This window comes from Mesoplodon mirus, assembly GCF_964341445.2.
Source record: "Mesoplodon mirus genome assembly, chromosome: 14".
Lineage (NCBI taxonomy): Eukaryota > Metazoa > Chordata > Mammalia > Artiodactyla > Ziphiidae > Mesoplodon > Mesoplodon mirus.
In genome coordinates this window covers 69,274,411-69,293,329 of record NC_138990.1, presented here as the reverse complement: position 1 = coordinate 69,293,329, position 18,919 = coordinate 69,274,411, and the positions used below count along the sequence as shown (strand labels likewise).

General features: G+C 39.1%; 2 protein-coding genes across 2 annotated transcripts in view; both read left to right on the top strand.

Moving 5' to 3' along the window:
• Positions 1-18,919, top strand: part of PSME4 (proteasome activator subunit 4) — a 95,619-nt gene that overhangs the window by 10,295 nt on the left and 66,405 nt on the right. The window contains exons 2-3 of the mRNA XM_082643142.1: positions 13,487-13,627; positions 14,277-14,393. Coding sequence (XP_082499268.1) covers positions 13,487-13,627; positions 14,277-14,393 — 258 coding nt within the window. The remainder of the gene's footprint in view (positions 1-13,486; positions 13,628-14,276; positions 14,394-18,919) is intronic.
• Positions 6,450-7,245, top strand: LOC309815565 (acyl carrier protein, mitochondrial-like). The gene has a single exon (XM_082642437.1). The coding sequence runs from the start codon at positions 6,625-6,627 to the stop codon at positions 7,093-7,095; it is 471 nt and encodes a 156-aa protein (XP_082498563.1). The 5' UTR covers positions 6,450-6,624; the 3' UTR covers positions 7,096-7,245.

The window sequence follows — 18,919 nt, the reverse complement described above, 5'->3', positions numbered from 1 at the left end:
TGTACATTCGTTTGTCCTCTACATCTGTGTCTCTATTTCTGCCCTGCAAAGCGGTTCATCTGTACCATTTTCTAGGTTCCACGTATATGCATTAATATATGATATTTGTTTTTTTCTTTCTGACTTCACCCTGTAAGAAAGTCTGTAGATCCATCCACGTCTCTACAAATGACCCAATTTCGTTCCTTTTTTATGGCTGAGTAGTATTCCATTGTATATATGTACCACATCTTCTTTATCCGTTCATCTGTTGATGCTGACAATTTTCTTTTTTCCTTTTTCCTTTATTTTTTTAATTGAAGAATAGTTAATGTATGATATATGTTACAGGTGTACAAGATAATGATTCACAATTTTTAAGGGTTGTGCTCCATTTATAGTTATTATAAAATATTGGCTATATTCCCTGTGTTGTACAATATGTCCTTGTAGCTTACTTTATAAATAGTAGTTTGTGCCTCTTAATCTCCTACCCGTATGTTGCCCTTCCGCCTTCCCTTTCCCCACTGGTAACCACTACTTTGTTCTCTATATGACAGTTTTCTTTTTTAAGCCAAGGATGAAGTAGAAGCTTTTAGAGCAAGAAATTTTATGAATGCATGTGAGTGCTTATATTTTGGGCAGATTCCTGAAGAGCTTAGTTGGCATAGCTTGTGTTCTAAGGGAAGGTAGGTTACTTCCAGAGATCCTAGTTAATAAAATGTTGTCAAATTTCTGTGAACATATAACAAACAGAGGTCCCTAATTTGTGAATGGCAGGAGAAAAGTTGGTATTTAACAGTTCAGTAATGATTTAGAAGTGTGATTTAGGGACTTTGCTGGCAGTCTAGTGGTTAAGACTTCGCCTCCAATGCACGGGGTACAGGTTCGCTCCTTGGTGGGGGAGCTAAGATCCCATATGCCTTGCAGCCAAAAAACCAAAATATAATAAAACAGAAACAATATTGTAACAAATTCAATAAAGACTTTTTAAAAAGTGTGATTAAAAAAAAACACTCAAAATTTAACAGACAAATATCCAAGACCTTTTCACTTTGTGTTTTGTTTTTTGTTTGTTTTTGTTTGTTTGTCTGGAGTGTCTCATAATATTTCATCTGTATATTCATTTAAAGTGTTTATAGAGAATTTCCCAAATTTTCAGTTATGACCGAAGTGTTGTGAAATCAGTTTAGTAGGTCTTGACCAGTTTGGGTTTGGTTCCGTTTGGTTTGATTTGTTGAACAAGACTAACATTATTAGAGTGAATTTGGAAGTAATAAGGGTGAACGATCATGACCTTTGTTTCAGTTATACATATGTGTTTGTGTATAGTGTATTATATATTTATTACTGTGGGTTGTGGCCAAAGAAATTTGAAAGCTACTGATTTTACAGGTTTCTTTCAGTACTACAGATATATGATCCACATCTACTTATTGAGCTATAAAGATACAAGAGATGGAAACAAAAAGTTGTGACAGTTTAAAAATATCAGTAACCAGAGGGATTTTACAAGAGAGCATTATTCATAGATTGTTAAATGAGTGGTATAGATACTACCTACCATTTGTTGAGGGCTCAGAATGTGCCAGCACTATGCTAAGGGCTTTATATTCATTATTTCATTTGATTTTCACAAACATTTAACTGTAGGTACATTTATTATCCCAATTTTACCATTGAAGAAATGAGTCTTAGTGAGGTTATGTAACAGCCAGTTTCCCTGCTGAACACAGGGCTGTTGCTCTTAAACATGTGTCCAGAATGAGGAAAGCTCCCTGGGCTGTGTTGCCTGGGAAGACTACCAGTGAAGGAGAAACGGCAGCTGAGCTTTGAGATAGGATTTGGTTAGGTACAGAGGAATTTGGAGAAAGCCATTTAATGTGTGGGAACAGAGATGGAGCAAATTGAGCACAAGTGTTAAAGTCTCTACTCAGACTTTAACTTACTGAAATAATCAGTTGTCTGTCTCCCTTTCTAGGCTGCATGCTCTAGGGCCATTTGTTATTTGTTTTATGTTTCCATTGCCTGTTGCCATGTCTGGCCCTTAATTGATACTCAGTAAAGCATTTCAAGAAATGAATGCCCCTTATCCATGCCTCAACAGAAGCAACTGGGAAAAGAACAGAAGCATCGTTAGGTGTTAATATTGAATGACTTTATTACTCTAGAAATTGTCCTGTCAATTTTAGTAAGTCATAAAGGATATAACTGACATACAATATGCTGGAACTCCTGTGTTGTTCAGCCTGTGGTGGTTGGGGGTAAAGAGAAGTATAGACCTCAGATCTCCTTGTTTAGTGCCTTCCATCAGGAGTACTACACTTGGTAAAGATGATACATCTGGTTTTTAGTGTTTTGGAAACCTACTCTCAATGTTTTAAAGTCAATTTGTTTAATTTGGTCAAATATTTATTGTTAGTTTGAAGGTTTTTTTTTTTTTTTTTTAAATAGAACTAGTCCTGATGAGCTGTTTGTCATTACTTATGTCACTATATTTCTCAAGGTATACTCATACATTCAATCAGTTGAGAAAATGTTTCTCAATGTTCACCTTGTTTCATCTCTGGTTAGAGCCGAAGGTTACATAGGTACAGAGGCATGGTCCCTGCCACCATGTAGATTTCAGTCAGCTAAAGAAATAGAATAATGTATTACATACATAACTATAGTATGAGATAGAATGTGAAAAATACTCAAGTTTGGTATGAGCTATAAGGAGCAGAGAGGACAAAGATAGCACTTTTGATTGGGACATCAAGAGTATTTTCCTCTCAGGGAGGCAAAAATACCATTCCAATTCCATTTTATACTAAGTGCTTCAGGATGAGATTAATTTGTGTAATGAATTTCAACATAAGTCTTATTTTCTGTTTTTTGTATTCCCCACCAATATGTCAAACAAATTGAGCTAGGAATTCATTGTTCAGTATGCTTGTACACTTGTGTAAACATGTAAATACAAAGATATCTACTAAATATTATTTGTAATTTTAAAAAATAACAGGAATAACATAAATGCCTAAAAAAAGAAGATTGAGGAAATCATTATTTTTATAATGGAATATTAGATAGCTATTAAAAAGAAAATGGCCAATCCATATTTATAGGCATTGAACAGTGTCTTGACTTCTATTAAGTGAAAAAAATAAGTGGTAAATAATATCTATAGTATCGTTGCATTTATGGGTTTTTTTTCTTTTTTTTTTTAAAGAAGATGTTGGGGGTAGGAGTTTAATTAATTAATTTATTTTTGCTGTGTTGGGTCTTCGTTTCTGTGCGAGGGCTTTCTCTAGTTGTGGCAAGCAGGGGCCACTCTTCATCACGGTGTGCGGGCCTCTCACTCTCGCGGCCTCTCTTGTCGCAGAGCACAGGCTTCAGATGTGCAGGCTCAGTAGTTGTGGCTCACGGGCCTAGTTGCTCCACGGCATGTGGGATCTTCCCAGACCTGGGCTCGAACCCGTGTCCCCTGCATTAGCAGGCAGATTTTCAACCACTGCGCCACCAGGGAAGCCCCGCATTTATGTTTTTATAAAGTATATACATATGTACATTTGTATATAAATAAAGTCTAGAAGGATACTATACAGGCTGTTAACAGTTGTAGACAACAGTTTCAAATTTGTATGCTTGGTGTACTGTTTGAACCATTTAAATAAGTATATATTGCTTTCCTGATAAAATAATAATAATCTCCCCCCCCAATAATATTTTCCTCTCAAGTCTCAAGGATGCAACTTATAGTTGGTTTAAAGAAAAAAAAAGAAAATGTATAGGTTTATGGGACCATCCACAGATTTCCAGCATGGCTAGATACAGATACTGAAGGAACATTGTCTTATTATCCATTACTTAACTCATTGTTTATCCTCTGGGTTGACCTTTTTTTTTTTTTGTATTTTTTTAAAGGCAAATATCTTAAGGTGTATTTAGCCTCATATGTAATTAAAGAACATAAATTGAAACAAGATTGTATTAGTATTATATTTTTAATGATTTTAACAGAGTTTAAAAAGCATATATTGTGCTCTAGTCAGTCTGCTAAGGTGCAGTGGTTCTCAAACATAGTGAGACATCTGGGAAACTTATAAAAAACAACTGGTACCTAGAAGCCCATTCTAGAACAATTAAATCAGAATGTCTTTCAGGCACATTAATCAATTATCCATCACCATAGCCCTGTGAGAAAACCCAGGTTTTACAAATGCCTGGGAGGTTAAATGACTTGCCCAAGGGACTGACATGGAGCAGTGTGAATTCTCAGCAAACTTGTAGAACCATGCTGTCCTGCTTGCTTGGCTACTGTGTTGAAATCCATAAATATTCTGTCTATCCAGAGTTGATTATAATGTTGGGAATTGCAAAACAAGTTAACATGGAAACATAAGACATCCTCCACTTTATATAACACCTTTGTTCCCATCGTTCCAACCAGCAACCATGTTTGTTTGTTTGTTTGTTGTTGTTTTGGCCCCACTGTGAGGCAAGTGGGATCTTAGTTCCCCGACCAGGGATCCAACCCCCGCCCACTGCACTGGAAGGGTGGAGTCTTAACCACTGGACCGCCAGGGAAATCCCATTGTTTGTGATGTCTATCCCTTTTTTGATCCTCAGTTTGACTTTTTAGAGGGGAAATAGAACAAGCAGTGTTCTTTTGGCTGTGTCTTCTTGTCACAGAAGTTTGCTGTTCTCTCTGTGTTCCTCTACCTAGAGCTGTCTTTTGCGCCTCTTGCTGTCTCTTTCCCCAAATGCTCAGATTATCTTAACCTTGAGTTTCCTATTCAGAGTCATGATACCTCTCTATTCTTTCAAGATTCGGTTCAATAATCACTTATGTATGATGAAACTTCGGTTAAAAAAAAAGAATCACAAAACTCTGATAAAACTGCATTTATTCCCCTCCTTCAGTATATTACCTAGTTTTCTGAGTATATGTCTCCTCACATCTGATTGTGAGTTCTCAGCCTAAAGGAACTATTTGGATCATACTCTTGTGCTGTACATGTCATTTGCTCTAGAAATGCTTTTTTTTTTTTTGCGGTACGCGGGCCTCTCACTGTTGTGGCCTCTCCCATTGCGGAGCACAGGCTCCGGACACACAGGCTCAGCGGCCATGGCTCATGGGCCCAGCCGCTCCGCGGCATGTGGGATCTTCCCGGACCGGGGCACGAACCCGCGTCCCCTGCATTGGCAGGCAGACTCTCAACCACTGCGCCACCAGGGAAGCCCTAGAAATGCTTTTTGAATAAATAGGTAATTGAGTGAAAAGAGGAGAGGTGGGTTTATGAGAAAACCCTGCATTTAATCTGTTCACTTACTGTTTCTAGCAGTGAGAAACTGTATTGGCATTTTTTTTTTTAAATTAAAAATCTTCTTTTTGGCTGCGTTGGGTCTTCGTTGCTGCGCGCGGGCTTTCTCTAGATGCGGCGAGCGGGGGCTACTCTTCATTGTGGTGCTCGGGCTTCTCATTGAGGTGGCTTCTCGTGGAGCACTAGGCACGTGGGCTTCAGTAGTTGTGGCACTCAGGCTCAGTAGTTGTGGCTTGCAGGCTCTAGAGCTCAGGCTCAGTAGTTGTGACGCACGGGCTTTGTTGCTCCGCGGCATGTGGGATCCTCGTGGACCAGGACTGGAACCTGTGTCCATTGGCAGCCAGATTCTTAACCACTGTGCCACCAGGGAAATCCCCATATGCATGCTTTTAAATGATTTGGTTTCTTTTTATTATACTTGGTTAATATTTTCTAATTTACATTTTATTATAATCAGACTACTTGGCTAGTATAATATTCACTTGTTACAATTAAGTAAGGTTTTCTTTGTGGCCTATTTTACAACCAGTTTTATAGGTGTCCCACAAAAAATTGAAAAGAGGGCATAGTTTCTGTAAGCTTACAATTTTTATTTGTATCTTTTAAAATCAGCTTTATTAATTACATAATTCTAATTACCTTTAGTGGAAGTCAAATTGAAGTGGTAAAGACACAGTAATTGTTTTGTTGCTGCTATTCAGGACATAGTTTCATTTTCTTTTTCAAGACTATGTAATAGTCAGTACTGTATAATTTTATCAGGAGATGCGTAATCCCTGATTTTCTCTTTTTGTGATGTTAGTAACTGTCCTACATCTGTTAGATATTGCAAAATGCTGATACCTTTTATTCTTCATGAACTTAGTGAATTTAAACATACATTGTAGTTAATTATCATGATTCGTGGTTTCATTTCTGGCTGGTGAGACCTATACAACTTGACTCCTATGCTCTTTAGTTTTTATTTTTTTGGCTGCTGCACAGCTTGTGGAATCTTAGTTCCCCCACCAGGAATTGAACCCAGGTCACAGCAGTGAAAGCAGCAGAGTCCTAGCCACTGGACTGCCAGGGGATCCCTTCTGTGCTCTTTTAAGTAGGAGTTTAGTAGATTTTTTAATTAAGATAATAGTAGAAATGCAGAAATATTGATTACCTAATTTTAAACATACAACAGAGGTTGATACGAAATGTTTTTACATGTTAATTTTAATTATAATAAATAATGCCTGTTTACTTTAGAAGAGTTTGAATGAACAGAGGTATATAGAAGAACATGAAGTAGTTTGACCATCAAGAGGTGACACTTTAGCGCTGTCCGTCCTGGGTCGGCGTAGCCATGGCGGCTCGTGTCCTTTGCGCCTGTGTCCTTCGACTGCTCGCGGCCTTTGCGCCGCTGCCCAGGCTCCCCACGCTGGCTGCGGCCCTGCTGCTCAGCACCACCCTGTTCCCCTTGGGGGCCCAGACGAGGCCTGGGGCTCCGCAGCCGGCCTCGGTACTTGCACAGGTTCCAGGCGATGTTAAACAGCTGTGCCACCAGTATAGGGACGCACCCCCTTTGACATTAGAGGGAATCAAGGACCATGTTCTTTACGTCTTGAAACTCTATGACAAGACTGACCCAGAAAAGCTCTTAGTAAATTCCCATTTTATGAAGGACCTAGGCTTAGACAGTTTGGACCAAGTGGAGATTATCATGGACATGAAAGACGAATTTGGGTTTGAAATTCCTGATCTAGATGCGGGGAAGTTAATGTGCTCACAAGAAATTGTAGATTACATTGCAGATAAGGAGGAGGTATATGAATAAAATATCAGATCCCTTTTCTTCACTGCGAGAACGCTCAGAAGATGCTGGCAAGTGTCTGGAAGTGAGAACGCATTTCTGCATCATTGCTGACTTTGACAGAGTAACTCTGTTTAGACTTGTACTTAAATTATCTTAAGTGTTTTTTGCTCTTTGAAAATAAATCTGTAAAACCAAAGAAAAAGAAAAAAGGTAACACTTTATAGTTTTTTTTTCCTCCTTCCTCTACAAATCCCCAACTTTCTACTTTAACCTCACACCTTTCACATCTTTTCCACAAGCCTGTACTTTCAAATGAGGACATTGCCTCATACTTCTCTGAGAAAATAGAAGCCATCAGAAGTTGCTCATCTTCTGATTCTCAATCTATTATTCTACCTGCACCTGTACAAAATTTTCTTCTCCTTCCCTCCCGTTTCACTGAAGGATCTCCTCCCATCATGTCTCTCCTGCTCTGGACCTAATCTCTCTCTCTCCATATCATCATCTCTCCCTTTCTAATGAATTATTTTGATCCCAAACAAACATGTACGAGTACCTTTCATCTGTGAAAAAACTTTTTTGACTTGTGTCTTATTTATTTATTTATTTATTTAGTGGTACGCAGTCCTCTCACTGTTGTGGCCTCTCCCGTTGCAGAGCACAGGCTCCGGACACGCAGGCTCAGTGGCCATGGCTCATGGGCCCGGCTGCTCCATGGCCTGTGAGATCTTCCCGGACCGGGGCACGAACCCGTGTCCCCTGCATCGGCAGGCAGACTCTCAACCACCGTGCCACCAGGAAAGGCCCTATTTTTAAATTTTAATGCATGATTGTTTCTTTTTTATTTAGTTACATATTGTGAATGTTTTGTATCCTGATTTTTTATATATTACATTTCACATCCATAAAAATTCTTTTAAAACAATTTTAAATGACTGCATTGTAGTCTAAAGGCATAAACCACAATTTAACAAACCATTCTCTTATATCAGACTTCTAGGGTTTTTTCAGGAAATTTTTATTAATTGCAAATGTGCACTTGAAAAGTTTTTTGGTATTTTAATTTTGATATTCTGTATTTTTATTTAGACAACACATATATGGGTCTTGTTTTTGTATCCATTCAGCAAGCCTGTGTCTTTTGGTTGGAGCATTTAATCCATTCACGTTTAAGGTAATTATCGATATGTATGTTCCTATTACCATTTTCTTAATCGTTTTGGGTTTGTTTTTTTTTTTTTTTTGCGGTACGCGGGCCTCTCAGTGTTGTGGCCACTCCCGTTGCGGAGTACAGGCTCCGGACGCGCAGGCTCAGCGGCCAAGGCTCACGGGCCCAGCTGCTCCGCGGCATGTGGGATCTTCCCAGACCGGGGCACGAACCTGCATCCCCTGCATCAGGGGGCGGACTCTCAACCGCTGCGCCACCAGGGAAGCCCCTGGGTTTGTTTTTGTAGGTCCTTTTTTTTTTTTTTTCTTTTGTGGTACACGGGCCTCTCACTGTTGTGGCCTCTCCCGTTGCAGAGCACAGGCTCCAGACACGCAGGCTCAGTGGCCATGGCTCACGGGCCCAGCCGCTCTGCGGCATGTGGGATCCTCCCGGACCGGGGCACGAACCGGTGTCCCCTGCATCGGCAGGCGGACTCTCAACCACTGTGCCACCAGGGAAGCCCTGTAGGTCCTTTGCTTCTCTTGTGTTTCTCACTTAGAGAAGTTCCTTTAGCATTTGTTGTAGAGCTGGTTTGGTGGTGCTGAATTCTCTTAGCTTTTGCTTCTCTGTAAAGCTCTTGATTTCTCCATTGAATCTGAATGAGGTCCTTGCTGGGTAGAGTAATCTTGGTTGTAGGTTCTTCCCTTTCATCACTTTAAGTATATCGTGCCACTCCCTTCTGGCTTGTAGTGTGTCTGCTGAGAAATCTGCTGTTAACCTTATGGGAGTTTCCTTGTATGTTATTTGTCATTTTTCCGTTGCTGCTTTCAATAATTTTTCTTTGTCTTTAATTTTTGCCAATTTGATCACTATGTGTCTTGGCGTGTTTCTCCTTGGGTTTATCCTGTATGGGAATCTCTGCGCTTCCTGGACTTTGGTGGCTGTTTCCTTTCCCATGCTAGTGAAGTTTTCGACTATAATCTCTTCAAGTATTTTCTTTGGTCCTTTCACTCTCTCTTCTCCTTCTGGGACCCCTATAATGCGAATGTTGTTGCATTTAATGTTGTCCCAGAGGTCTCTTAGGCTGTTTTCATTTCTTTTCATTCTTTATTCTTTATTCTGTTCCACAGCAGTTAATTCCACCATTCTGTCTTCCAGGTCACTTATCTGTTCTTCTGCCTCAGTTATTCTGCTACTGATTCCTTCTAGTGTAGTTTTCATTTCAGTTATTGTGTTGTTCATCTCTGTTTGTTCTTTAATTCTTCTAGGTCTTTGTTAAACGTTTCTTGCATCTTCTCCATCTTTGCCTCCACTCTTTTTCCAAGGTCCTGGATCGTCTTCCCTATCATTATTCTGAATTCTTTTTCTGAAAGGTTGCCTATCTCCACTTCATTTAGTTCTTTTTCTGGGGTTTTATCTTGTTCCTTCATCTGGTGCATAGCCCTCTGCCTTTTCATCTGTCTGTCTTTCTGTGAATGTGGTTTTTGTTCCACAGGCTGCAGGATTGTAGTTCCTCTTGCTTCTCCTGTCTGCCCTCTGGTGGATGAGGCTATCTGTGAGGCTTGTGTAAGTTTCCTGATGGGAGGGACTGGTGGTGGGTAGAGCTGACTGTTGCTCTGGTGGGCAGAGCTCAGTAAAACTTTAATCCCCTTGACTGCTGCTGGGTGGGGCTGGGTTCCCTCCCTGTTGGTTGTTTGGCCTGAGGGAACCCAACATTGGAGCCTTCCTGGGCTCTTTGGTGGGCTAATGAGAGACTCTGGGAGGTCTCAGGCCAAGGAGTACTTCCCAGAACTTCTGCTACCAGTGTCCTTGTCCCCACGTGAGCCACAGCCAACCCCCCGCCCCCGCCTCTGCAGGAGACCCTCCAACACTAGCAGGTAGGTCTGGTTCAGTCTCCCCTGGGGTCACTTCTCCTTCCCCTGGGTCCTGATGCGCACACTACTTTGTGTGTGCCCTCCAAGAGTGGAGTCTCTGTTTCCCCCAGTCCTGTTGAAGTCCTGCAGTCAAATACCACTAGGCTTCAAAGTCTGATTCTCTAGGAATTCCTTCTCCCGTTGCTGGACCCCCAGGTTGGGAAACCTGACGTGGGGCTCAGAACCTTCACTCCATTGGGTGGACTTCTGTGGTATAAGTGTTCTCCAGTCTGTGAGTCACCCACCCAGCAGTTATGGGATTTGATTTTACTGTGATTGCACCCCTCCTACCATCTCATTGTGGCTTCTCCTTTGTCTTTTGATGTGGGGTATCTTTTTTGGTGAGTTCCAGTGTCTTCCTGTCGATGATTGTCCAGCAGCTAGTTGTGATTCTGGTGTTCTCACAAGAGGGAGTGAGAGCACATCCTTCTACTCCGCCATCTTGGTTCCCGTCCCCTATTGTGGTTTTAATTTGCTTTTACTGATAAACAATGATGTTGAGTATCTTTTCATATGCTTATCAGTCATGTGGATGTTGTCTTTTGAGAAGTGCCCTCCTGAGTCTTTTGCCCATTGTTTATTTGGTTGTGTTTATTATTGATTTGAAGAAGTTCTTAAGTAGTTTGGGTGAGTACTTTGTCAGATGGTGATGTGTATTCCAAATATCTGACTGGGCTCTTTTATTTTCGATGGTGTTTGATTGTGAATAGAAGTTCCTGATTTTAATGAAGACCAGTTATTAATTTTCTTCTTTTAGTACTTTCTATGCTCTTCAGAAGAAGTCTTCGTGGTCTGTTTTTTTTTTTTACGGTACGCGGGCCTCTCACTGTTGTGGCCTCTCCTGTTGCGGAGCACAGCCTCCAGACACGCAGGCTCAGCGGCCATGGCTCACGGGCCCAGCTGCTCCGTGGCATGTGGGATCTTCCCGGACCGGGGCACAAACCCGTGTCCCCTGCATCGGCAGGCGGACTCTCAACCACTGCGCCACCAGGGAAGCCCTTGGTCTGTGTTTTGAGAAATGCTGAGGCAGGAATCACTTTCTGCTTGGCAAGAAGTATTTGCTGTTGACAGGGCAAATAGGTTTCTGAGTAATCCCCCTAAAATCTCTAGTTTTGTCAGCAGTTCTAGCTCCTCTAAGAATCCCTGGGTTGGTCTCTTCTTTTCATAGTATTAAATTTTGGACTCTATGAATTTTATGTCCCTAATGTTTACACAATTTATACTATAGTAAAAAGGCTTGTAGGTAAATTATTTCAGTTGCTTAGAGCAGTGTTGCTTCAATTTTTCCACAGAAGTCTGTTAGCCACAAGGGAGAGTAAGTGCATAACCGCAGGGGCACTTGGAGCCCTGTCAAGGCCTGAGGTAGCCACTGGGAACAAGAAATGTTTCTTTGGACTCTTCTGTTTTACCTTTAAAATATGTGCTGTTTCTTAGGTGATATGGTTTGTTTTCACTTGAAAGTAGCATTTAAATGATTCTAGCTTTTACTCCTAAATTTAGAGTGAAATTGAGGGTGGCTTCAGGAGTCTGTACCATGTTTATTCAGCAGCCTGAAGTATCTCTGGCAGCCCTGGGCTTAGGGTCTCTATGTATTTTCATTAGCCCATTTCCTTTACCAGGCCTAGGTGGTTAAGAAACTTGCACGGTAATTACTGACAGAGGCAAAACAATATCTCAGGTCTCATTGCTGTCTCCTTCGCCCCCCCCCCCCACCGCCCCAATACTGCTTGATCACCTAGTACTAAGGTGAAATCATGGGATTATACCTTGAAAGTTCAGACAGACAAGAGCTGAATAAATATGCCGCAGCCTGAGAAAATAAAAAAAAAAAGAGTGCTCTTATTGGACCAAAAATATTGAGGATTTTCTGGAAAAAGAAAAACAGGTATTCTAATTTTAGAAGCTAAACGCAAGTTTAATTTGACCTTAGCTGTTGGGGAAGTGCTGAAGATCATATAAGGAATGTTAATGCTGTGTCTTCTGTTGAATTATGTATTTGTCTATAAAATGGTCTTCCTCAAAGGAGTTTATGATTTTAAGTATCCAGTAATTTGTTCTAAGTAAGTTTTTGTTACTTAAGTTTTAGTTACTTCTGAATCCTTAACTATGCCATGCTTAGTCATTCTTGCTTTTGGGGACACCTTTTCCTTAAATTGCTTATAGTTGAGGCTTTTGATTACATTGATTCCCTAAAGTTAAAAAATTGAAAACGTATAATTTTGAGATAAAAAATTGAAAACGTATAATTTTGAGATAAAATACTGTGCTTTTTTGGTAGCAACATAATTTTATTATAGTTATGAGTTAATGCCTAGAAACAAATAGTACAAGTTAGGTGACGCTGTATTGTTTCAGGATTCTCATTAAGCGTTCATCAAAGATTCTTGTGGTTAGAACAGTAAACTTCTATGTCTGTACTCTTTTGTTCTGTCTTATAATGTTGTGATATGATGTTTTTAAGTAGTTTCAGCAAGTCATTAGGTAGATTGTTATTCTGAATGAGCACCTGCTTAATAAAGGAAAGGGTGCAGAGGGATTCTTTTCAGGTTACTGTGTCCAAAAGCCAGTTAAAACCATACAAAAATAAAACAGCAGTGTTATAATTGGTCATTAAATGTTGATGTGAATTCATTTATTATAACTGAATTATAAGTTTTTTGTCAATAAAATACTTATTTGTTAATCTCTTAATTAAAATATAGAGTAAGTCTTTCCTGCACAGTGATGAGCGTGCAGTGTGATAAAATGTTTGACATCAAAGACTTTTGAAATTAAAGTGTAACAATACATATTTTTTTTATTGTGGCAAACTCTTAAATTTACCCTCTTAACAATTTTTAAGTGTACAGTATGGTATTGTTAACTGTGTGTACATTGTTGTACAACAAATCTCTAGAATTTTTCATCTTGTATGACTGAAACCCTATACCCATTGCACAATAGCTCCCTGTCTGCCTTCCCAGCCCCTGGCAGCCACCATTGTACTTTCTGTTTCTATGAGTTTGATTACTTTAGGTACTGCATATAAGTGGAATCTTGCAGGATTTGACTTTTTTTGATTGTCTTATTTCACTTAGCATAATGTCCTCAAGGTCCATCTGTGTTTTAGCATATGACAGCTTTCTTCTTAAAGGCTGAATAATATTCCATTGTGTATGTATGTGTGTGTGTGTGTGTATGTGTGTGTGTGTATGTGTATATATATATATATATATATGTAACATTTTCTTTATCCATTTGTTGGTGGACATTTATGTTACTTCCAGACTTTGGCTATGTGAATAATGCTGCAATGAACATGAATGTGTCACCATATCTATTTTTAAAGGCTGTATCGATTTTTCTCTTGCAGATATATTCGACTTTATGGGAGAAAATTTAGCAAAGAAGATCATGTTCTTTTTATCAAGTTATTATATGAGCTGGTATCAATTCCAAAACTGGAAATCAGCATGATGCAGGGATTTGCACGTCTCTTAATCAACTTGTTAAAGTAAGTCAATTTCCTGTGATTTCTGCTAAGATTTTTTTTTTTTTTCCTTCAAGGTTTTAGGAAATGAGGAGAGTTAAGTGTTCTTTGGTAAGAAGACCAAGTCCCAAATTACCATTTTGGAAAAAGATTGCAGAAAACTTTATCATAAGTTTAAACCCCATGTGTTAATTAACCTTTTAATTAAGATTCCTTTTCCTCCACAAAGCCTTCTCTTCTCTAGCATATATTGAACTATATGTTGTCTGATTGTTTCATTTATACTAATTACCTTCCCTTATGTAGATTGTAAGATCCTTGAGAAGACAGGGATCATTTATTCTTTTGCTTATCCCAGGCACCCAGCACAATTCGGGAAACATGAAGTACTCCATAGATAGTGTGGGAAAGTATGAAACTCATCTACAATAATGGTGGCACAAATTTTAACGCCTCTTTTTACCTGGTGCCCCTTGAGGTTTGGACAGCAGCAAAAGTCCTGGTGCATTGTTCTTCCTCCTACCATGTTTTGCCAGTGAGTGGCTGAGGATGGGGAAAAGCAAAACCCGCTGTGATGACAGCAACATTTAACAACTGTTCTCCCTGTGTAGTATGTGTTGTATACACACCCTGAGCGAGCATACACACATGTATTTACTCTTTCTTTAATTAGGAAAAAGGAACTTCTTTCAAGAGATGACTTGGAGTTACCTTGGAGACCACTTTATGACATGGTGGAAAGAATATTATATTCCAAGACAGAGCACCTGGGATTAAATTGGTTTCCTAAGTAAGTATTTCCATTTAAAGTACTTTTGGGGAGCACTTTTGGGAACTCTTAGGGGTTTGATCATAATTGAGAAATGTTGGGTTACTTGAGATAAGCAAGCAAATACACATTTTAATGTGCTCATTTTTATGTATCTTGACCCCTGAAACAATTTATTGCCCTCTTTAAACTATACCTGAAGCTGCACTTAAGAATTTCCCACCACCATATCTCTAACAGCTAACATCACCATACTGGCCAAAGAAAACAAGAGATTTTTGTTTGAAATCTAATATTTTGTCATGCACATTTGGCGTTCTTCATAGTATATCCACATGTGTTTTAATTCTTCAAGTAAAATGAATGCTTCAAGAGGAGGAGCTTTGCCTATTCCAGGGGGCACCCACATCCCATAGCACACACACTCCCAGTTACAGAAGCATCAGTTTCAGTGATTGAATGTGTTATAGCACAAACTATTCAAATGCACGGTCTTTGGTTTATGTTATTTTCTAGTAATGTTTAGACATAATAAGATTATAAATCTCTGGCTGTTTATGGCTTCTTGTACACACATCCTGACTCCTCCAGATCTCTCATTTTGGTACATTTTGTATTTTATTCTGAACCTCTACAGAGTACAATATAATCATCTGTCCTTTTTGATTAATAGTGATTTCAGGCTTGACTGCAAAGTGTCATTTTTCCCTGTTAACAAGGGTTTGTCCAGTTGTGATCTAGCTCTTAATTTTCTCAGTCTTAGCATGTTTGGCTTAAAATACTCTTAAATTTGTGATTGAGGTTTATTTTTAGGAAATCTTTTTTTAAACTTCTAATAGCTGTTTCCTCTTATTATCTAGAGTTGTTTCTCATATACATATGCACTCATTTCCTGAAGAACACCATTTTATATGCCTGTATTATTTTCCTTTTTCTCTTTTATAAATGAAGTCTTTGAACATTTATTTCTGTGGTTTTTCTCTCAATCCTAGACATATTTACATGTCTACCCAGTTCAGTTCATTTAATCCATGATTAATCCTCAGGCCTCACTTAAGTCAGCAGTCGTAAGTGAATTTTTTTGAAAATGCCTGCAGATGGCAGACTTTAAAGACTTTTAGGTCATAGGTAAAGAGTGAAATGATGTAAATGGAAAGAGTAAAAAAAAAAAAAAAAAAAACTATAGGTAATTGTGAACTTAGGCCCTAATTGTTTTTTGGACAGTAGTCACAAATACTCTCAGAAGGTATTTCAGTCAGTCACATGGTCAGAAGGTATTTATTTCCTGAAGATTTCATGTGTTAAAGCAAGGAAACCCATTTCAACCATAAAAATGGCAGAATTCATCATGAAACTAAATGGTACAATGTTCAAGTGTGTTTTTACTAATATTTATTATGAAAACCCCAAATTTAACATGAAAGATTACTTTTGAGTTTTATTTCTGCTGGCGGGAGCATGGAACAGACTGGATTAACTAGACCTCAAAATCTGAGCCTATTGAACTTTTTTTTTTAAAGCTGTTTTATTTTATTTTATTATTATTATTTTTTTGGCTGTGTTGGGTCTTTGTTGCTGTGCACGGGCTTTCTCTAGTTGCGGTGAGCAGGGGCTACTCTTCGTTGAGGTGTGCGGGCTTCTCATTGCGGTGGCTTCTCTAGTTGTGGAGCACAGGCTCTAGGTGCACAGGCTTCAGTAGTTGCAGCATGCAGGCTCATTAGTTGTGGCTCGCGGGCTCTAGAGCGCAAGCTCAGTAGCTGTGGTGCGCAGGCTTAGTTGCTCCGCGGCATGTGGGATCTTCCTGGACCAGGGATTGAACCCGTGTCCCCTGCATGGTTAGACGGATTCTCAACCACTGGGCCACCAGGGAAGTCCCGAGCCCATTGAACTTTTGACTAGAATCACCATTTCATAGATTTCAGGGACCTTTAAACGGAGTTCAAAATCAGTTATCTTTCTAAAATTTTCCTGGCTCATTTTTTGACTGCCTTTGAAAGTCTTTGGTAAATCATGGGGGAGGGAAAGCTATTCCTTCAGTAATTTCTCCTTCTTCAGCATTTCTTTTACTTCTTTATAACCAAGTGTCACACTTCCTGCCCTGACAGGTGTAACTTTGCAAAGGCAGCCACTTTTTTTTTTAAGTACCGTGTCGTTATTAATAAATATCTATGGCTTTCCTCTTCAGCAATGCCATTGTTTTCCAGGAAATTTTGTTAATGCTTACTACTGTTAGTGTCAATCATTGTTTATAGTTCCTTCCCTGCATCTTGATACTAATTACCATGTCATTTCCTGAAGCTTCACATCATCCTTGCTGTTATGGAAACCTTCCTTAAAAGTTTCACCATGGCTGTTCTTGGTCTTTTGAAGAGACATCAAGTCTTTGATGAAATTTTTACTTGGTTTACAGCGTGACTCTTAATTCTAATAGACTTTTGTATTCTATAGATAACTATTCCAAAATGAAATTCATAAATAACATGACCTTTCTACACTCAAAAATAAATATAAATAATATTTTAATCATAAAAGAAATAATGGGAAAGTAGTTTATTATAAAGCAATATATATTTCAAACATGCATGCACTATTATACTAAAAAATGCAGTATGGGGGACTTCTCTGGTGGTCCAGTGGTTAAGAATCCACCTTTCAGTGCAGGGGCCGTGGGTTTGATTCCTGGTTGGGGAGCTAAGATCCCACATGCCACGGGGCAACTAAGCCCACACGCCATAACTACTGAACCCACGTGCCACAACTAGAGAGAAGCCCGTGCACCACAATGAAAGATCCCGCGTGCCACAGCTAAGACCTGACGCAGCCAAAAATAAATAAATAAATAAATATTTAAAAAAAACCAAAACAGTATGGTATTCAGATTTTGCATCTACTTATGATGAGTAAGTTTGGATTTAAAAGTAAAAAGGTGAAAACACATTCTGTATCAGAAGTACAAGAAAATGTAAGAGCAGCATTGTTAGTGGACATTGAAATAAAAACTAGTGCTAAGATACAGAATAACAGGCCACACTTACTTAAATATAATGAGAGAGAGAGAGAAATAACTTTAATTTCAGACTGCTGACTGGGAAAAAAAAGAAGTAAGATACTGTTGCAGGTGAGCTGGTCTTATTTATAACATAGTGTCACAATAATTCTTTATGTAATTATGTGGGATGGTGTATTTACTTAGTATTACAAAACATTATTTTTAAACATTATCACATGTGAAAGAAATAGGCAAAGGATGAATTAGGAAAAGAAACATTAATATATGAAGTCATAGAGAATTTGTTCAGCAGACTTTTGCCAAAATAAACAATGTCAATATGTAATTTTCACAACATAAATTGTCTTTTGTGCCCTACCAAAATAAGGATGACATTCCAGAAAAACATGAAGCATTTTAACAACAAAATTACTAATGAAATTCTCTGACATCCTCATTCTTTGTGTATCTGCTAATTGCAAGTGTAGTGACACTTGGTTCTAAGACTGTTAAAGCAATCTTCAATCTTAGTTACATATTTATATGAAAACTACACATGCACAGGGATTTGGTTTTGGCAAATCAAGTGGGGCAACTGGAATTGCCACTATGCTGTAATTTTTTTTTTTTCTTTCAGGAATCATGAATAACCGTAGGTAAAATTTTCAGCCAAAGTACAGCCTTCCTTCAATTTACATGTTAGTTGTATTCCTAGAGATTCAATGTCTATTAAAACTGTGTGAAAAATAGTTAATGTTTAAAGCAGTTAACTTTTAGGTTCAAGAATTTTTAAGCTGTATAACCGTGCATTGGGACATTTGAAAGTCTTGCAGTAATAATTTTTTGTTGAGTCTGGCTATTCCATGAATTGCAGGATATCTAATATACCTGGCTTTTAATCACTAAAGGTCCAGTGAGTCCTCCCCCCAATTGTGATAGTTAAAAATGTCCCTTACGGGCCTCCCTGGTGGCGCAGTGGTTGAGAGTCCGCCTGCCGATGCAGGGGATACGGGTTCGTGCCCCGGTCTGGGAGGATCCCATATGCCGCGGAGCGGCTGGGCCCGTGAGCCATGGCCGCGGAGCCTGTGTGTCCGGAGCCTGTGCTCCGCAACGGGAGAGGCCACAACAGTGAGAGGCCCGCATACCGCAAAAAGAAAAAAAAAAAAAAAAAAAATGTCCCTTACATTTCCAGAATGCACCCTGCCTGTGGTTAGAGGCTGATGGATTTTCTGTCCTCTTAGCCTGCATCCATGCAAGTTAAAGTTTCCTGCCTCATTAATCAGTCCCTCCTGTTTTCTTACCACTGGTCCAGCACTTTTTGCTTTCTTTTTTTCTGTTTTTAATTCTATAAGATCCAGGTCTTTTAGTTTCCAAACCAGTATTCTTTTTCCTGTTCCAGTGCTCCTCAGATTGTCCATTTAATACTTCCTTCCCTTTCCCCAAAGATGTTTCTTAAGAGGTGTGGTGTGAGAAATTTCTTGGAATTTTTACATTTTATCTTAAACATTCATATCTGTATTAGGCATATTAAGTAATGCTTTCATAAGTAAAAATTTCT